This window comes from Planococcus citri, chromosome 5 (genome assembly GCF_950023065.1).
Source record: "Planococcus citri chromosome 5, ihPlaCitr1.1, whole genome shotgun sequence".
In the NCBI taxonomy this organism is placed as follows: Eukaryota; Metazoa; Arthropoda; class Insecta; order Hemiptera; family Pseudococcidae; genus Planococcus; species Planococcus citri.
The window spans coordinates 46,600,230-46,615,196 of record NC_088681.1 but is presented as its reverse complement, the minus strand read 5'-3'; the positions used below and the strand labels follow the sequence as shown (position 1 = coordinate 46,615,196).

At 33.1% G+C, this 14,967-nt stretch overlaps 3 protein-coding genes across 3 annotated transcripts; all 3 read left to right on the top strand.

The window, feature by feature from the left end:
• Window positions 1–548: 548 nt before the first annotated feature.
• Window positions 549–3,695, top strand: LOC135848119 (annexin A13-like). The gene is made up of 8 exons (XM_065367910.1): window positions 549–724; window positions 818–1,009; window positions 1,096–1,321; window positions 1,411–1,490; window positions 1,559–1,637; window positions 2,212–2,385; window positions 2,465–2,646; window positions 2,730–3,695. Exons 1-8 carry the CDS (start codon window positions 608–610, stop codon window positions 2,802–2,804), a joined length of 1,125 nt encoding a protein of 374 aa, XP_065223982.1. The 5' UTR covers window positions 549–607; the 3' UTR covers window positions 2,805–3,695.
• Window positions 3,696–5,415: 1,720 nt separating this feature from the next.
• LOC135848118 (annexin B11-like) lies at window positions 5,416–9,235 on the top strand. Its single transcript, XM_065367909.1, has 8 exons — window positions 5,416–5,600; window positions 5,687–5,878; window positions 5,958–6,183; window positions 6,265–6,344; window positions 6,415–6,493; window positions 6,980–7,153; window positions 7,219–7,400; window positions 7,479–9,235. The coding sequence occupies exons 1-8, from the start codon at window positions 5,484–5,486 to the stop codon at window positions 7,551–7,553; spliced, it is 1,125 nt and encodes a 374-aa protein (XP_065223981.1). The 5' UTR covers window positions 5,416–5,483; the 3' UTR covers window positions 7,554–9,235.
• A 3,174-nt stretch (window positions 9,236–12,409) lies between these two features.
• LOC135848379 (annexin B9-like) lies at window positions 12,410–14,287 on the top strand. The gene is made up of 8 exons (XM_065368279.1): window positions 12,410–12,547; window positions 12,645–12,848; window positions 12,982–13,198; window positions 13,267–13,346; window positions 13,418–13,496; window positions 13,602–13,775; window positions 13,853–14,034; window positions 14,213–14,287. Exons 1-8 carry the CDS (start codon window positions 12,431–12,433, stop codon window positions 14,285–14,287), a joined length of 1,128 nt encoding a protein of 375 aa, XP_065224351.1. The 5' UTR covers window positions 12,410–12,430.
• The last annotated feature ends 680 nt before the right edge of the window (window positions 14,288–14,967 follow it).

Below are 14,967 nucleotides of genomic sequence, written 5' to 3'. Positions count from 1 at the left end.
CAAACGCTTTTGAATACTGACTCACACACTCACACACCCCCGCGCTCATATAAGCGTGCGCAACCATTCATGTATTCATGCAACAGATAAGGATTTCTGTGCCCATGCATAAACGATACTGAAATAATCGTTTTATGAAAAGTGATTGTACCAACTAACAGGTTCGGGTTTTATTTGGCGATACCGATTACTAACGGATATCGCTTTTAAGCGATGCGATAGCTGTTATAACTACATCACTAACGACATCGTTCCGGGCTTTAATACCTACTCGCATAAATTTTTCAAATTGATTATCGTTTTAAAACATTGAATCGCAACCAGATGCTTTGACATTTGAAAATTGGTACGCACACAATTTTATTGACTCTAGATTTGTTGCTCGCTTGGAAAAGCAACATATGCGTTTTTATTTGACGTTCGAGTAACAACGAAAATAAAATCATGATGTACTTTACTTTAGATACATAAATTATGTTACTATCGTATCTATGTATATTGTGGATTTTTGCAACGCTTATTCGCATTCAAAATCATCTAAACCACTTTCAAATGGTACCGAACATTCAAATTTTCCCGTCTGCATCAGGACAACAGTCACTTCAAAATGGGTCATAACCCAGCAAACGTTTCAAAAATTTTACAATTTCATTGGAATCTGTCGATTTTTGCGATATTGTTGTACATTTCGACACATTTAATACTGTATTCTGCAAAAATATCGGTAAGTTACTTCTTTTTCATTTCCATGTTTGCCATCCAGCTTATATACCATACTCACTTTGCCATATTCCTTTCTACTATTCACAATTTTCAGGCAACTCCCACAATCAAACCTTATCCGAAATTCAATGCAGAAAAAGATATAGAGACAATACATTTCGTCGTTCACAAAGAAGCTGGCCAAAAAGTTTGCAACGATACGGATAAGATGGTTCGAATGATCTGCCATAGATGTAGAAAGCAAAGACAGGAAATGCAGAAATTATTCCAAGAAAAATATAAGGAAGTAAGTTGAACACACAACCCATCAATTTACATATCATAATTCTCATTATAAATATTTACCCAACCCGTGCTATGCACTTTCCACAGGATATCATCAGTTACTGCGAGGCAGCAACAGATGCTGAATTTTCGTTCAACGAATTGCTAGAAGAGTGTTTTAAACAACCGATGGATATATACAAAGATCATTTGCATCGAGAGATCTCAAAAGGCTGTTTTAACCCCATTAGTGCAGATAAATTAACCATTGTTGAAATACTGCTGACGATACCTCCGGAAAAAAAGGAAGAATTTTTCAGCTCTTATAATGAAAGTAAATGCAACTTTAAAACAATTGTAACACAGATACCTACCTATTCATTCTCTGAAGGAAATCATTAACCCTTTATAATAATTTTAAAGCTTACAAGGCAACAATACAAAAACATGTGGAGGACAACTTGCAAGGAGACTTACAAAACGTCATTAAAGAGATGGTGAATGTGAGTAAATATTCAGTCAAGAAGTTCAAAAAAGTAACAACGATCTGACCATATTTCATTATTGACAGAGAAATCGTTTGCCGGACATTCCACCAGACAAGATAAATTGGGATTGGGCAAAACAAGAAGCTCAAAAATTATTCGATGGTAAGAAATATATTTGTCCTTTTAATAAAGCTTTTATTGACCATCAACATACATCATTCCAAAAACTTGCAATATTTACGAGAGAACTTTTTGAACTGGCATTTTCAAATTGAACGAACCAAAGCTAGATTGGAGGATGTCCTAAACTCTCCCACTAACCAAGACTTCATGGACTGAGGTTCATTTTTGGATTTTTTAAGAATTTTCGGAAGTTTAGAAAATTAAAAAATATCTATTATAGATATTTTTAGGCAATTTTCAAAATTTTCTGTAACTTAATTGTTTTTTTTTTTTTAACAAAATTGATCAGCAAGGTTTATTAAGTATCTTGAAAAAAATGTGATAAAAAAATTAAAAATTGCGATAAAAAACTTTTTTTAGAATTTCTCAAATTTTAAAAAATTGTCAAAAATCTATAAAATTGAATTCAGCATCTAAAATTTTTGTTACATGGGTTATAGAACATGCCCTTTTGATACAGCTTGGTTTCGTTCAAATCTGAGGGTGCCATTTAAAAATTTTTCCTCACATTGGATGAATTGAGCAATTTTTTGACAAATTTATTCTCTCCTAGAACGAAAAAAATGGAAAAACCATCGCTGCGAATTAGACAGAATCCTAATGGAAACACCAATCCAGCAACTAAACGCTACTTTAGTAGAATTTAAGAAAATTGACGGCAAAGAGCTCGATGAAATGATTCAAAAAAAGATGGAAAAGGATAAAAGAGATTGTTATAAAGACATGGGTAAAATTATTTTGACTTTTCGAATCAAACTAATTACCAAAATAATATTAAGTATGTAGGTATACCTAAATTTTCACAGTATTTTTCGCCAAAAATAAACATGATTACTACGCAAGACGAATTCATCATGCTATGAAAGGTTTGGGGACCCAAGATAGCGTGCTTAACAGAATAATAGGCATACACAGCGAAGAAGATTTGAAAGAAATTGCGACCGCGTATCAACTAAATACTGGCGATTCTCTAATTCATGGCATCAAAGTTGGTACAAATGTTTGAAAATGATTAATCAACCTGCTTATCGAAATAATTTTTTTACATAATGCAATACAACTACTCAACAGGGTGACACGACTTTACATCATGAAATGCTTCTTAGATGTCTGTCAGGTGAACATATGGAAGCGGAGAAATTCTGATTTGTAACTATTCATCACATGTACGAGTACGTGCAAACAATAAATTATTAAATATTATTTACTTATCATGAAAACAGCAATCAAATGAGGAGTCGGCCTGCAAAGTGATCTAACTGCAAAAAAATGATTTTTGAGATAGCAACGCTATCTGATAGTTTAGGACATGCCCTACAAAAGGAGTATATCACCTTCATCCAGTTTCACTCGTAACACCCCTTCCCCCTCCCTTAAAAATGATAAAATTAAAAGAATGGCCTGCAAAGTGACCTTATTTTTACGATTTTCCAAAAACGTGTTCCATACGGTACTGTTTGTTGAAATCAAAATTAATTTTAACCCCTTCTGAAGAAATTCAAAAATTTTGGAGACATCGAAAATCGCACTGGAGGCTCCAGAGTGATTCGAAATAGTAAAATCGTAAGTTGAGAATAAGCCACAACTCCAGTTTTAGCTACCCAGCTTCCTGTACATAAAAAAATCTTGAATGAATGAATAAATCTTTGCTTTCATAAAAAATAACATACGCAATGAAAAACCGGAGAAAATTGCATACATATCACTAAAAAACTAAAAAAAAAACGTATGTGCAGCCTGCAAAGTGACCTAACTGCAGCATTTTTCATTTTTGTTGCACCCTGTAGCGAACCCGTGTTCATATTTTTCAGAAACGAAAAGGTGATTAAGTGAGTGAGGGTTGACCCTTTCGATTCCCGAAAACAGATTTCGAAAATGTGACTTCATTTTCCTAGGACACGTTTTTCTCATTTATCTCGAAATCAATTTTTTGCAGTTAGGTCACTTTGCAGGCCGACTCCTCAAATTAATCAGTAAAATAATTATTTTTAAGAAAAATGAAAAATGCAAACAATTTCTGACAAATAAGTTATTAAAACAAATCCAGCATTAAAATTGGTGTTCTGTGGTTTGTTCAGTAATCGGCGCGAGTTTTCTGCATCGTCAGTAGGTAAATTCAAGAAAGTTGTCTTTAAAAATGCTTTTGAAGGGTTTCACAGTTTTTGAATTTCTCCAGGGGGTGCAAAAATCAACTTAGGCAGCTGAAAATTAAGTTGGGTTTTACTATCGACTCATTTAACGCGTTCACTGGCAACTGAATCGATTTCCATTAGTACACCTCTTCACTCTGAATCCAAATATACCAGTCTACCGATACCCTAGATGATTTTTTTCAACATTTCTCGAAAAAAACGGACATACAGTTCAATCCGAACCTCTCAAAATCGATTTTGAAGTGTTTTTGAGAAATCGTAGCTTTTAAAATTGAAATTTGATTTAATTTCTTTTTAAAAAGAATGAACAGTTGGCGAAAGGTTTGAGGAATTTACCTATTCCAATTTGTAATCAAGAACTTTTTCATTAATTGAGTAAGCATGGCTGAGTGAATATTGACAATTTTTGAGCCATCAGTAAAGCATGTTATATTCTGTACAGTGTACAGTTTGATAAAATTTCTAAGTATAGTGGCTCTTGATTATTAATGGGGATGGGGGGGGGGTTATCATGTTTTGAGTAGTTTCTCAAAAAAAGATCTACCTGAAGAAGTTCTGAGAGATCAAAGGGGATTCATTCCTGATGGTTTCAAAACGTTCTGGAGCCCCAACAGATTTTCAAATACTCCGATTTATGAAAAAAGAAACACTCTAAGCCGTGAGAAAAATGAAATTTAGCATTTAATGAACTGGGATTTACAATTTTTGCGATATTTTCAATCGATTCAGTCACATACCTATTTTCAAAATCTTTTTGTGCCTGTCCAAATCTAAAATTTTCTTCAATGATTATTTTTGGGAAAAAAATGAAAAATTCCTCATTCGCGAATTAGCTAAGGGAAGAAGCTGAAATTTAGTTCATACGCTATTTTCGACCTCTCGAATCCAACTGGTAATGATTTCAAACCATTCCGCGATTTTTCATCTGTCATATCGAAAACGAGCTTTTAAGTTAAACTTTCGACAACATCGAACATCGACATCGACTAAATCGATCGATTTGGGTCACAAGATACATAGTAAATCCCAGTTTATAGTTGATATTTCATTTTCATCCTACCTACAGGGTTTTTTTTGAAAGCTGTAGAATTTTAAATTCCGCTGGAGACTCCAGAATGATTCGAAACCATCGCCAATAAATTCGAGAGATCGAAAATAGAGCACAGCTCCAATTTCAGTTTTCTATACATGTGTCGATTTAGTAAAGTATTGACTTTTTCCATTTTTTTGGCCAAACTTGGATTTTTAAAAATTCTCCAAACATTTTTGGGGTTTCCCCATCGATTTCCATTAGTTTGGTCTAGAAACACGTGAAAACAAGAGGCAGGGTTGAAAACAAGAAAATCGATATTCGCATAAATTTTTCAAATTGATTATCGTTTTAAAACATTGAATCACAACCAGATGCGTTGACATCTGAAAAATAATACGCCCCCGTTACTCGCGTGGAAAAGCAACATATTCGTTTTCATTTTGACTTGACGTAACAACAAAACTAAGTTTGTGATTAATTTCACATTAGATACATATTATAAATTAAGTACGTTGCCATCGTGTCCACAATGTGGATAATTGCGATGCTTATTCACATTACAAATCATCTAAACCACCTTCAAATGGTATCGAACATTCAAATCTTCCCGTCTGCAGCAGGACAAACAGTCGCTTCGAAATGGGTCATAACCCTGCTAACGTTTCGAAAATTTTTCAATTTCATTGGAATCTGTCGATTTTTGCGATATTGTTGTACGTTTCGACACATTTAATACTGTATTCTGCAAAAATATCGGTAAGTTACACCTTTTTCATTTCCATGTTCGCCATCCAGCTTATGTTCACTTTGCCATAATCCTTTTTCCCATTCACAATTTTCAGGCAACTCCAACGATCACACCTTATCCTAAATTCAATGCCGAAAAAGATATTGAGACAATACACTTCATCGTATACAAAGAAGCCAGCCAAAAAGTTTGCAACGATACGGATAAAATGGTTCGAATGATCTGCCACAGATGTAGAAAGCAAAGAATGGAAATGCAGAAATTATTCAAAGAAAAATATGACGAAGTAAGCTGAACACACGACTCATCAATATATCATAACTGACGATGAAAATTTACCCAACCTTGTTATGCACACTCCACAGGATATCATCAGTTACTGCACGAGAGCAACAGATGTTGAACCTTCGTTCGACGAATTGCTAGAAGAGTGTTTCAAAGAACCGATCGATATATACAAAGATCATTTGCATCGAGAGATCACACACAACATTTATAACCCCATTAGTGAAGATAGACTAACCATTGTTGAAATACTGCTGACGATAACTCCGGAAAAAAAGGAAGAATTTTTCAGCTCTTATAATGATAGTAAATGCAACTTCAAAACCATTTCAATACTGGTACATATTTTCTGAAGCAAATCGTTAACCGGTTATATTATTTTTCAAGCTTACAAGGCAACAATACTACAGCATGTGAATGACCACTTGTACGAAGACTTCCACAATATCATTGAACAGATGGTGAAAGTGAGCAGATCTTCAATCAAGGAATTAAAATAAGTAACAATGATTTTTGACCATATTTGATTTCTGACAGAGAAATCGCTTGCCCGATATTCCACCAGACAAGATAAATTGGGAGTTGGCAAAACAAGAAGCTCAAAAATTATTCGACGGTAAGAAATTATCCTTTAAAATGATTTTAATGACCATCAGCAGACATCATTCCAAAAACTTGCAATACTTACGAGAGAACTTTTTGAACTGGTATTTTTAGATTGGAGCATGTCCTAAAATCCTCCATACCCAAGATTTCATGGGCTGATGTTCGTTTTTAGATTTTTGAAGAATTTTTGAGAATTTCAAAAAATTATTCTGAAGTCAATTTTGTAAATTTTTAATTTTTTTTTCAACAAAATAGACTAGCGAAGTTTATTTTGTAGAAAAACAATTTTAAAAATTGTCATAGAAACATTTTTTCGAATTTCTCAAATTGTTAAAACTTGGACAAAAATCTGAAAATTAACTTCAGCATTCAAGATTTTGGTTACGGTGGTTTTAGAGCATCCTCTTTCGATCCAGCTTGGATTCGTTCAAATTGGAAAGTGCCATTTAAAAATTTTTCCTTACATTGGATGAACTAAAAATTCATTCTCTCCTAGAACGAAAAAAATGGAGAAACCATCGCTGCGAATTAGACAGAATCCTAATGGAAACGGCAATCCAGCAACTAAACGCTACATTCGTAGAATTCAAGAAAATTAGCGGCAAAGAGCTCGATGAAATGATTCAAAAAAAGATGGAAAAGGATAAAAGAGATTGTTATAAAGACATAGGTAAAATTATTTCGACTTTTCGAATCAAAATAATTGACAAAATGATAAAGTTTGCCTTTTCGCAGTATTTTTCGTGAAAAACAAACACGACTACTACGCCAGACGAATTCATCATGCTATGAAAGGTTTGGGGACCCAAGATAGCGTGATCAACAGAATAATAGGCATACACAGCGAAGAAGATATGAAAGAAATTGCGACCGCGTATCAACTAAATACCGGCGATTCTCTAATTCATGGAATCAAAGTTGGTACAAATTACTGAAAATGATTAATCAATTTGCATATATCAAAGTAATTTACATAATGCAATATAACTCAACAGGGTGATACGACCGCACATCACGAAATGCTACTTAGATGTTTGGCAGGTGAACATATGCAAGCGGAAAAATTCTGATTTGTAACTATTCATCACATGTACCAATATAACCAGTAAAATTATTCAAAAAAAAAAAAAAAACAAACAAACAAAAGAAAACAAAACATACAATCAATTTCTGACAAATAATTGAAACAAATCCAGGATTCAAATTGGTGTTCTGTGATTTGTCCAGCGACTTGGCATGACATCTGCAGTTTTCTTTTATCGTGCAAGACTTGACCAGAGGACACAAAAATCAACCTGATGCAGCTGAAAATTAAGTTCTGTTATTTTCTACCTGTTTAACGAGTTCATTGACAACTGCAACGATTTCTAGTAGGACACCTCTTCACATTGAATCCAAATAAACCAGTCTACCAACTCCAGATGGGGTTTTCAACATTTCTCGAAAAAGCTGACATACTTACAATTTAATCGAAACCTTTCAAAATCTATTTTGAAAAGTGTTTCTGAATTATCACAGTTTAAAAAAATAAAATTTATTTTATTTTTTTCAAAAAGAACGGCAGGGTCAGTTTATCTTGTGATGCATCAAAATGTGTTTCTGATAACGTGGGACTTGCGAGTCTGGATTGAAGGCAATTCCGTTGATTCAGCAGCATCAATAAAATATCAACAATCTTGCGTCACCGAATTGCAGCAAAATATTTCATTTCGACGGGAAATTTCCGGGAAAAGAAACACAGACCCCGAACACCAATTTTTCCGAAGTGTAACTTGATTTAAGGCAGGAAAAACAACTACATATTTTATTTGTGTCCGGTAAATCATTGGTAGTTGATTTATTCTGTATGTAAATGTTTTCATGATCATAATTCTTGGCTGAAAGTGATAAACATTAAAAACTAGACAGCTAAGCAAAGCTTAGCTGCAAAGTGTGCGTAGCTAGCTGCCTTTTCTACATCTATAACCGTTATTGGCGTTATTACATCTATAGGTAGTGCATAATTGAATCAACCATGTCACAGTAATGAGAATCTTTGAAACTCTCACTGCTTCAAAATAATAATTGTTTTTCAATGTTTTCATATTTTCCAAATTACAATAGGTACTTCAGAATAATTTATAAGCTTGTATTGCTTCTAAATTAAGAAATTTCTAGTTGTTTTTCATAGTTTGCATTGTTTTAAAATTTACAAAATTTCAAATCAATTTCCCGAATTCGCCATCGCTACAATTTCATAAAGTTTTCAATAAATTTTCAGAATTTTGCATTGCTGCTGAGTTAGGAAATTTGCAATCAATTTTTAGAATTCACATTGTATCTAAATAGTCAAATTTTGAATAATTTTTCAGAATTCTTATTGTCTTTAAATTAAAAAATTTCAAATTCAATTTTCAAGTCCATATTGTCCACAAATTGTAAAACGTTTACACAATTTTTGGAATTCACGTTGCCTCCAATTTTTCAGAATTCTCATCTTCATCATAAATATTACAATACTTATTTCATATAATTTTCAAGTTCACATTATCTGCAACTTACAGAACTTTTAATCAATTTTTGGAATTCTCAGTGTCTCTAAATACAAATTTTCATATTATTTTTTTTAGAATTTCCATTGTCTTCTTTATAAATTTTCAAACCAATTTTCAGAACTTGCTTTTTATTCTAAATTAAGAATTAAATCTTATAAAATATATTAAGAATTTGAATTGCCTCTAAATTACACGAAAAAAATATGGGTAATTTTTACCATAAAATTCAACTAAATACTGGTATTTAGCACAATTAAGTACCAGATCCCATTCAATAATTTTTACTGTAATTGTATAGTAAAAATTATCATTTTAATAAATTTTGCTATAGGTACCAATAGTAAAAATCATTTTGTTTTAATAATTTTTACTAAATCATGATAATAAAAATTACATGCGTATTGTTTCAATTGTACAAAAATAAAATTAGTTTAATTACTCATTTTGAAGTAATTTTTAAATCATAAGTAGAGTGCGGATTTTTATGCACGAAAAATCTCAAATTATGCACATAATTTATGCATTGTAAAAGCCTGAAATATGTCATTTTTATGCATTTAAATGCTGAAAAATGCAAAATATGCACAATTGAGATGGGTGTTGTTAGAAAGAATTTTTCAATCTGAGTACAATGGTAGGACTCATTTTTTGTCATTTTTCAATTAAATTCTATAAAACACACAAAAAAAGGAAAAAAATACAAACAGCATGTATTAAAAATCGTCATAAATTGAAAAATCACAAAATCAATTGTAAAAAATTTTTATTTTTTATTTTATTTTGTTTTGGCAGTCATTTTGATTAAAAAAAAACTTGGAAAATGAAGATTTTGGTCGAAATTTTTGAAATATGCTGAAAATAGTCCAAATATGTCGTTTTATGCACATTTAACGCTAGAATTATGACGTTTTATGCATTTACAGCCAAAATATGCAAAATATGCACAATCAAATTGGGCTTATTTTACTCAAAATGTTCTGAATCATAAAGATCAATGCGATATGCGCAATTATCTCGTACATATCAAAATATGCAAAAAATAAAAATCCGCACTCTAATCATAAGTAAAAAGTTAAAAATTATTCATGTCAAGGTAATTCTTACTATACTTATGGCTATAGGTAGACAAAAAATTAATGAAATGAATTTTTAGTAAGCAAATGATATCATAATTCATAACTCACTTTCAGCATTACTTTTGCCTCATTATCACGTACTACATAGGTAACTCCAAAGCATTTACCTGTCCAATTTTCCTACGAAAAATCTGTCGCCTACCTACTTACCTCACGGGGATTCGAACCTGGGTCCCTAAATTTCCTATTCCTACCTACATGCCCTAACCATTCGACTACGAGTTCACATGGTGGATTAGGGCATTAAAAGAATATATTTGTTGAGTGAGTAAACCCCCCACCAAACCACTCCCACTTGGAATATACAGCTAACAGATGAGGGGTGTAACAGGGTACAATGAGACAGCTGATTTGAAAAGCGGAGATGGAATAGACTGGGGGTATAGCAGGGTACAATGAGCGGCAGGTGTTCTATAAGTCCCCTTTTCCCTTTTTTAGGATTTAATGCATTAAAATAATGAACTAAAATTGCAATTACTCAGCAATTACCCATCCGAATTGAATGAAAATTAATCTATTCCCTCCGCCTTAATTATTCTCAAATGGTGTCCAATAGGTACAAAAAACGGTTGGATAGCTTAAGAGAACATTCATTGTAATTGAAATTTCAATTTCTCAAAGCGAAACCAATAGTGTGCTACGCACACTAATAACAATTTTAAATATTTTTTGAAGTGTAATCCATTTGATCCTCTTCCTCTAGTAATTTCTTTTTCGCTTCGTTCACGTTCATATCAAACAAAAAAAATTCAAATCCATCTCATAAGTAACCGACAGAACATATGTATTTCATTGAAACATTAAATAAAAATCCAAAAAATTGAAGGAAAAAACTCAAAATTAGAACGAAATGAAAATGAAATTTTCTAGTTTTAAAAAGAAAATAGGTAACGTTTTGAAAAAAATGGGTAGAATGAACAAAATGAAATTAATTTTGTAAAATATTTAAAAAAATCAATTTAGTAAAATATTGTGAAAGAAAAATGACGAGGCAGCCAACCACCAGAAACTCTAATTTTTTGTCTGTTGACATTCTTCATGATGCTCTATTAAAGATGTGCACGTTTCAGTTTTAGTGAAATGAAAAGTCAACATTTCATTGAAAAGTATAAAAAGTTCTGAAAAGTGTGAAAAGTAAATCGTGTGACGCCTCATTTCAAAGCTCTCTGTAAGAGTATTGAATTGATGTATTCTTTATTGCTCAAGTATCTAAAATACAAAGAACAACAAAATCATATTTTTCAACTTACATAATCAAATAGAGGTAAATCTGAGTTTTTTTGGAGCCTCAAACGGATTTTTGGATTGTACAGTTTTGAAAAAAATTTCATGAAGAATATCAAAATGCAATTCAGCAACAGCACCCATATAAGCTGAGATTTATAGTGTTGTGACCATTTTGATCGATTTCTATTGTCTAAAGGAGGAGTACCTGACAAGAATCTTACTATGTATTTCAACGTTGATCAACTGGTACTCCGTTAAAATTGAACCTAATATGGCTCAGTTTTTAGCTGAATCGTTCATATATCATGTACACGTCGAGTTTCATTCTCCAAACAGATCCCAACTTACCCCTTACCCAGTGGCGTAGCCAAGGGGGGGCGAAGGGGGCCATGCCCCCCCCTTGCGAGCGAAAATTTGAAAGAAAACATGCAAAAATGGACGTTTTTTTGTTGTTTGGACCCATTTTTTCTAAAAATTTTCGCTCTCGCTTCGCTCGAGCAGTAATTTTGCCTTCATTTTCATGAAATCACTACACATCATAATAGATTTCCAGAAAATTACCCCTCATTTCGATTTTTCATGCCTAAAAATCTGGTTTTGCCCCCTCCTTGAGAAAATCCTGGCTACGCCACTGCCCTTACCTCAAGACATGGAGCAGTGCTGAGCATGACACTGGGAAGTGATGGGGAACTCCCCTGACTCTTCCTAAAGTAATACTCAAATAGCTATAACGCGAAAGCTATAAGAACGGTATACATTTTTTTTTTCTAATACCGTGATCTGTGCCCTTCACAAGTATTGAACAACTAAGAATTTGCACGTAGATTTTATGATGTTGACTATAGCAGTAAACCGAATGAAATTTTCAGTGAGATGCGAGCAATCAACATTTACATACATAGCAAACATTACACCTACATCAGAATATTAGCGTCATACGTTGCAGTTTCTCGCAATGAATGTGTTGAACGCGGTACGAACACAACTTCAGCGATAGATCGCAGAGATCATTCGAATTTCCTAGCCAAAAGTGAAACATAGCGAATCAAAATGAAACCGAAAAGAGCGAACATATTTTACATTTTGCAATTGTATTCGTGCGTTTCGATTTTTGCATTTTTATTGTACCTGATAACGTATTTGTTGCTACAATCTTCAGCAATATCAGTAAGTACTTACATTCGTTTCAATTGCTGATTCCTGAATTACAGAATTTACAAATCAATTTATGTCGTCGAATGCTTTTATGTAATCTAATTTTTAGGGTACACCTACAGTCAAACCTTATGATAAATTTGATTTAGAAAAAGACACAGAAACTATACATCATATTTTACGAAAAGAGCCCAGATATATTCCAGAAGTAGATAAAATGGTCCGCATGGTGTGTCATAGATCTAGGGAGCAAAGATTGGAAATGAAACGCCTGTTCGGAGAAAAATATAAATCTGAGTTGATAGTTGTTAAGGTTCGTAGTCGGTATTATTTTTTTCGAAACGAACGCGATATTTTAGGAAAATAATAGAATATTTGTCGCAATTTCGAATCCTTTTGAGTCATCTCCAATCGCTAAATTATATCTAATCCATTTCTCACTTCAGGATATCGCCGGTTATTGTGCAGATTCTGCAAGTGGAGAAATATCGTTCGGCGACTTACTAGATGATTGTTTCAGAAGTGTTCTAGGAATTTACAAACACCATTTAAATCGGGAACTCACAAGTCCATTCAAAAGGCTCGATAAAAACGCCATCATTGAAATACTGCTATCGATACCACCAGAAAAGAAGGGAGAATTCTTAGAATCTTACGAAAAAAGTAAGTGTGGCCTAGTAAATCATACACATAGGTACCTACACGAAAAGTAATTAATTCTCATACTGTAGCTTTCAAGACTCCACTTCTGGAAGACGTAAACAGCAATTTAAACGGTGATTTTCACAATGTTGTCGCAGAAATGATAAATGTAGTTTGATTTGCCAAAGATTCATCAATATTTCCATTACCTACCATTCACTAATTCACTATGTTACACAGAGAAATCGCACATGTGACATTCCACCAGATAAGATTGATTGGGAAAAAGCGAAACAAGAAGCTCAACTATTACACGATGGTGAGTAATTACTCCATACTCCAGCAGACCAGAAATCACCCCAATCCCTGCTAATTCCTGAAATTACTTCACTCTATGAAATAAATTTGGCTAATTTTTCACCAGGACGAAAAAAATGGAAAAATCATCGCTGCGATTTGGACAGAATTCTAATGGAAACACCCATTCAACAACTAAACGCCACGTTCGTAGAATTCAAAAAAATAGACGGCAAGGAATTCGAAGAAGTGCTGGATAAACACATGGAGAAGGATAAAAGAGGATCTTACAAAGCTATGGGTAAGCTTATACCTACACCTCAAAAGTATCAATACCTGAAATCGAAATAATGTCGATTGTATTATTTTTCAATACAGTATTTTTCGTCAAAGACAAGCACGACTATTACGCCAGACGATTAGAAAAAGCCATGAAAGGTTTAGGAACCCAAGATCATGTGATCAACAGAATAATAAGCATACACTCGGAAGACGACATGGTAGAAATTGCTACGGCATATCAATTAAATACCGCTGATCCGCTTATAAAAAGACTAGAGGTGGGTTGAGACTCAATTCATTACAGTTTTTCTTCTATCAGAAATTTCCCATTCAAACCATCTCAAGTGAACATTGCTAGAACATCCAGAAAACTTCCTTACATGTAGCTCAAAGGTTTCTAGACAGCGTCATCATACTAAATATTACATTTTGTTTTTTTTGCTTCAAAAATCACAGGATGATACAACAAGTCATCACGAAATGCTCATCACATGTCTGGCTGGCAAACATACTCAGAAGGAGAATATCTAATCGATATCATCAGAATTGCCAACATTCTCAACCTAAATTATTGTAAAACATCAATATTCCAAACACAAAAACACGAGTAGATAATTATGCAAGTCAATTTTTTAAATCCATTGAGAAATGATGGGAGTGTTTTCTTCATCTCCGTGCAAATTTTGAGAAACAGAAGAACGATGAACTGGCGAAGTCCATAATACCATACCTACTCAAAAACTACTTTCAATGCCCAGGTTAGCTTTGTGCATCTTCAGTGGTGCACTTTTACTGCACTCAGATGCAAATTTTTCAATTCAGGGCATCCCAGAGTCTTATCAGTGACGCAAAATGACAATTTGTTTTTTTTTATGAACATACGCGGATTTGCCTTCAAGGTAACGAATTATTACTTTTGAAACTTCAAGTTGAAACAAGCAAAAAATGTGACATCAACTTTTTGCTTATAATAAAAAAATGAACAAGCCCCTCTCCCCCCCTCCCATAAAGAAAATAAACAAAGTAAATTTTTTCTCCGTTTGAATCATTTTAAATATTTTTATAAATCAAACCAGAAATAAAGGTTTAAATTCTGGCACTACCACATAAATTGAAAAAAAATCATTTTATCTCCTTCAATTTTAATTATGAAAGAAAGATGACAAATATTCTTTGCGTAGCTATTTATTTTGACTTGAAGAACACAATTT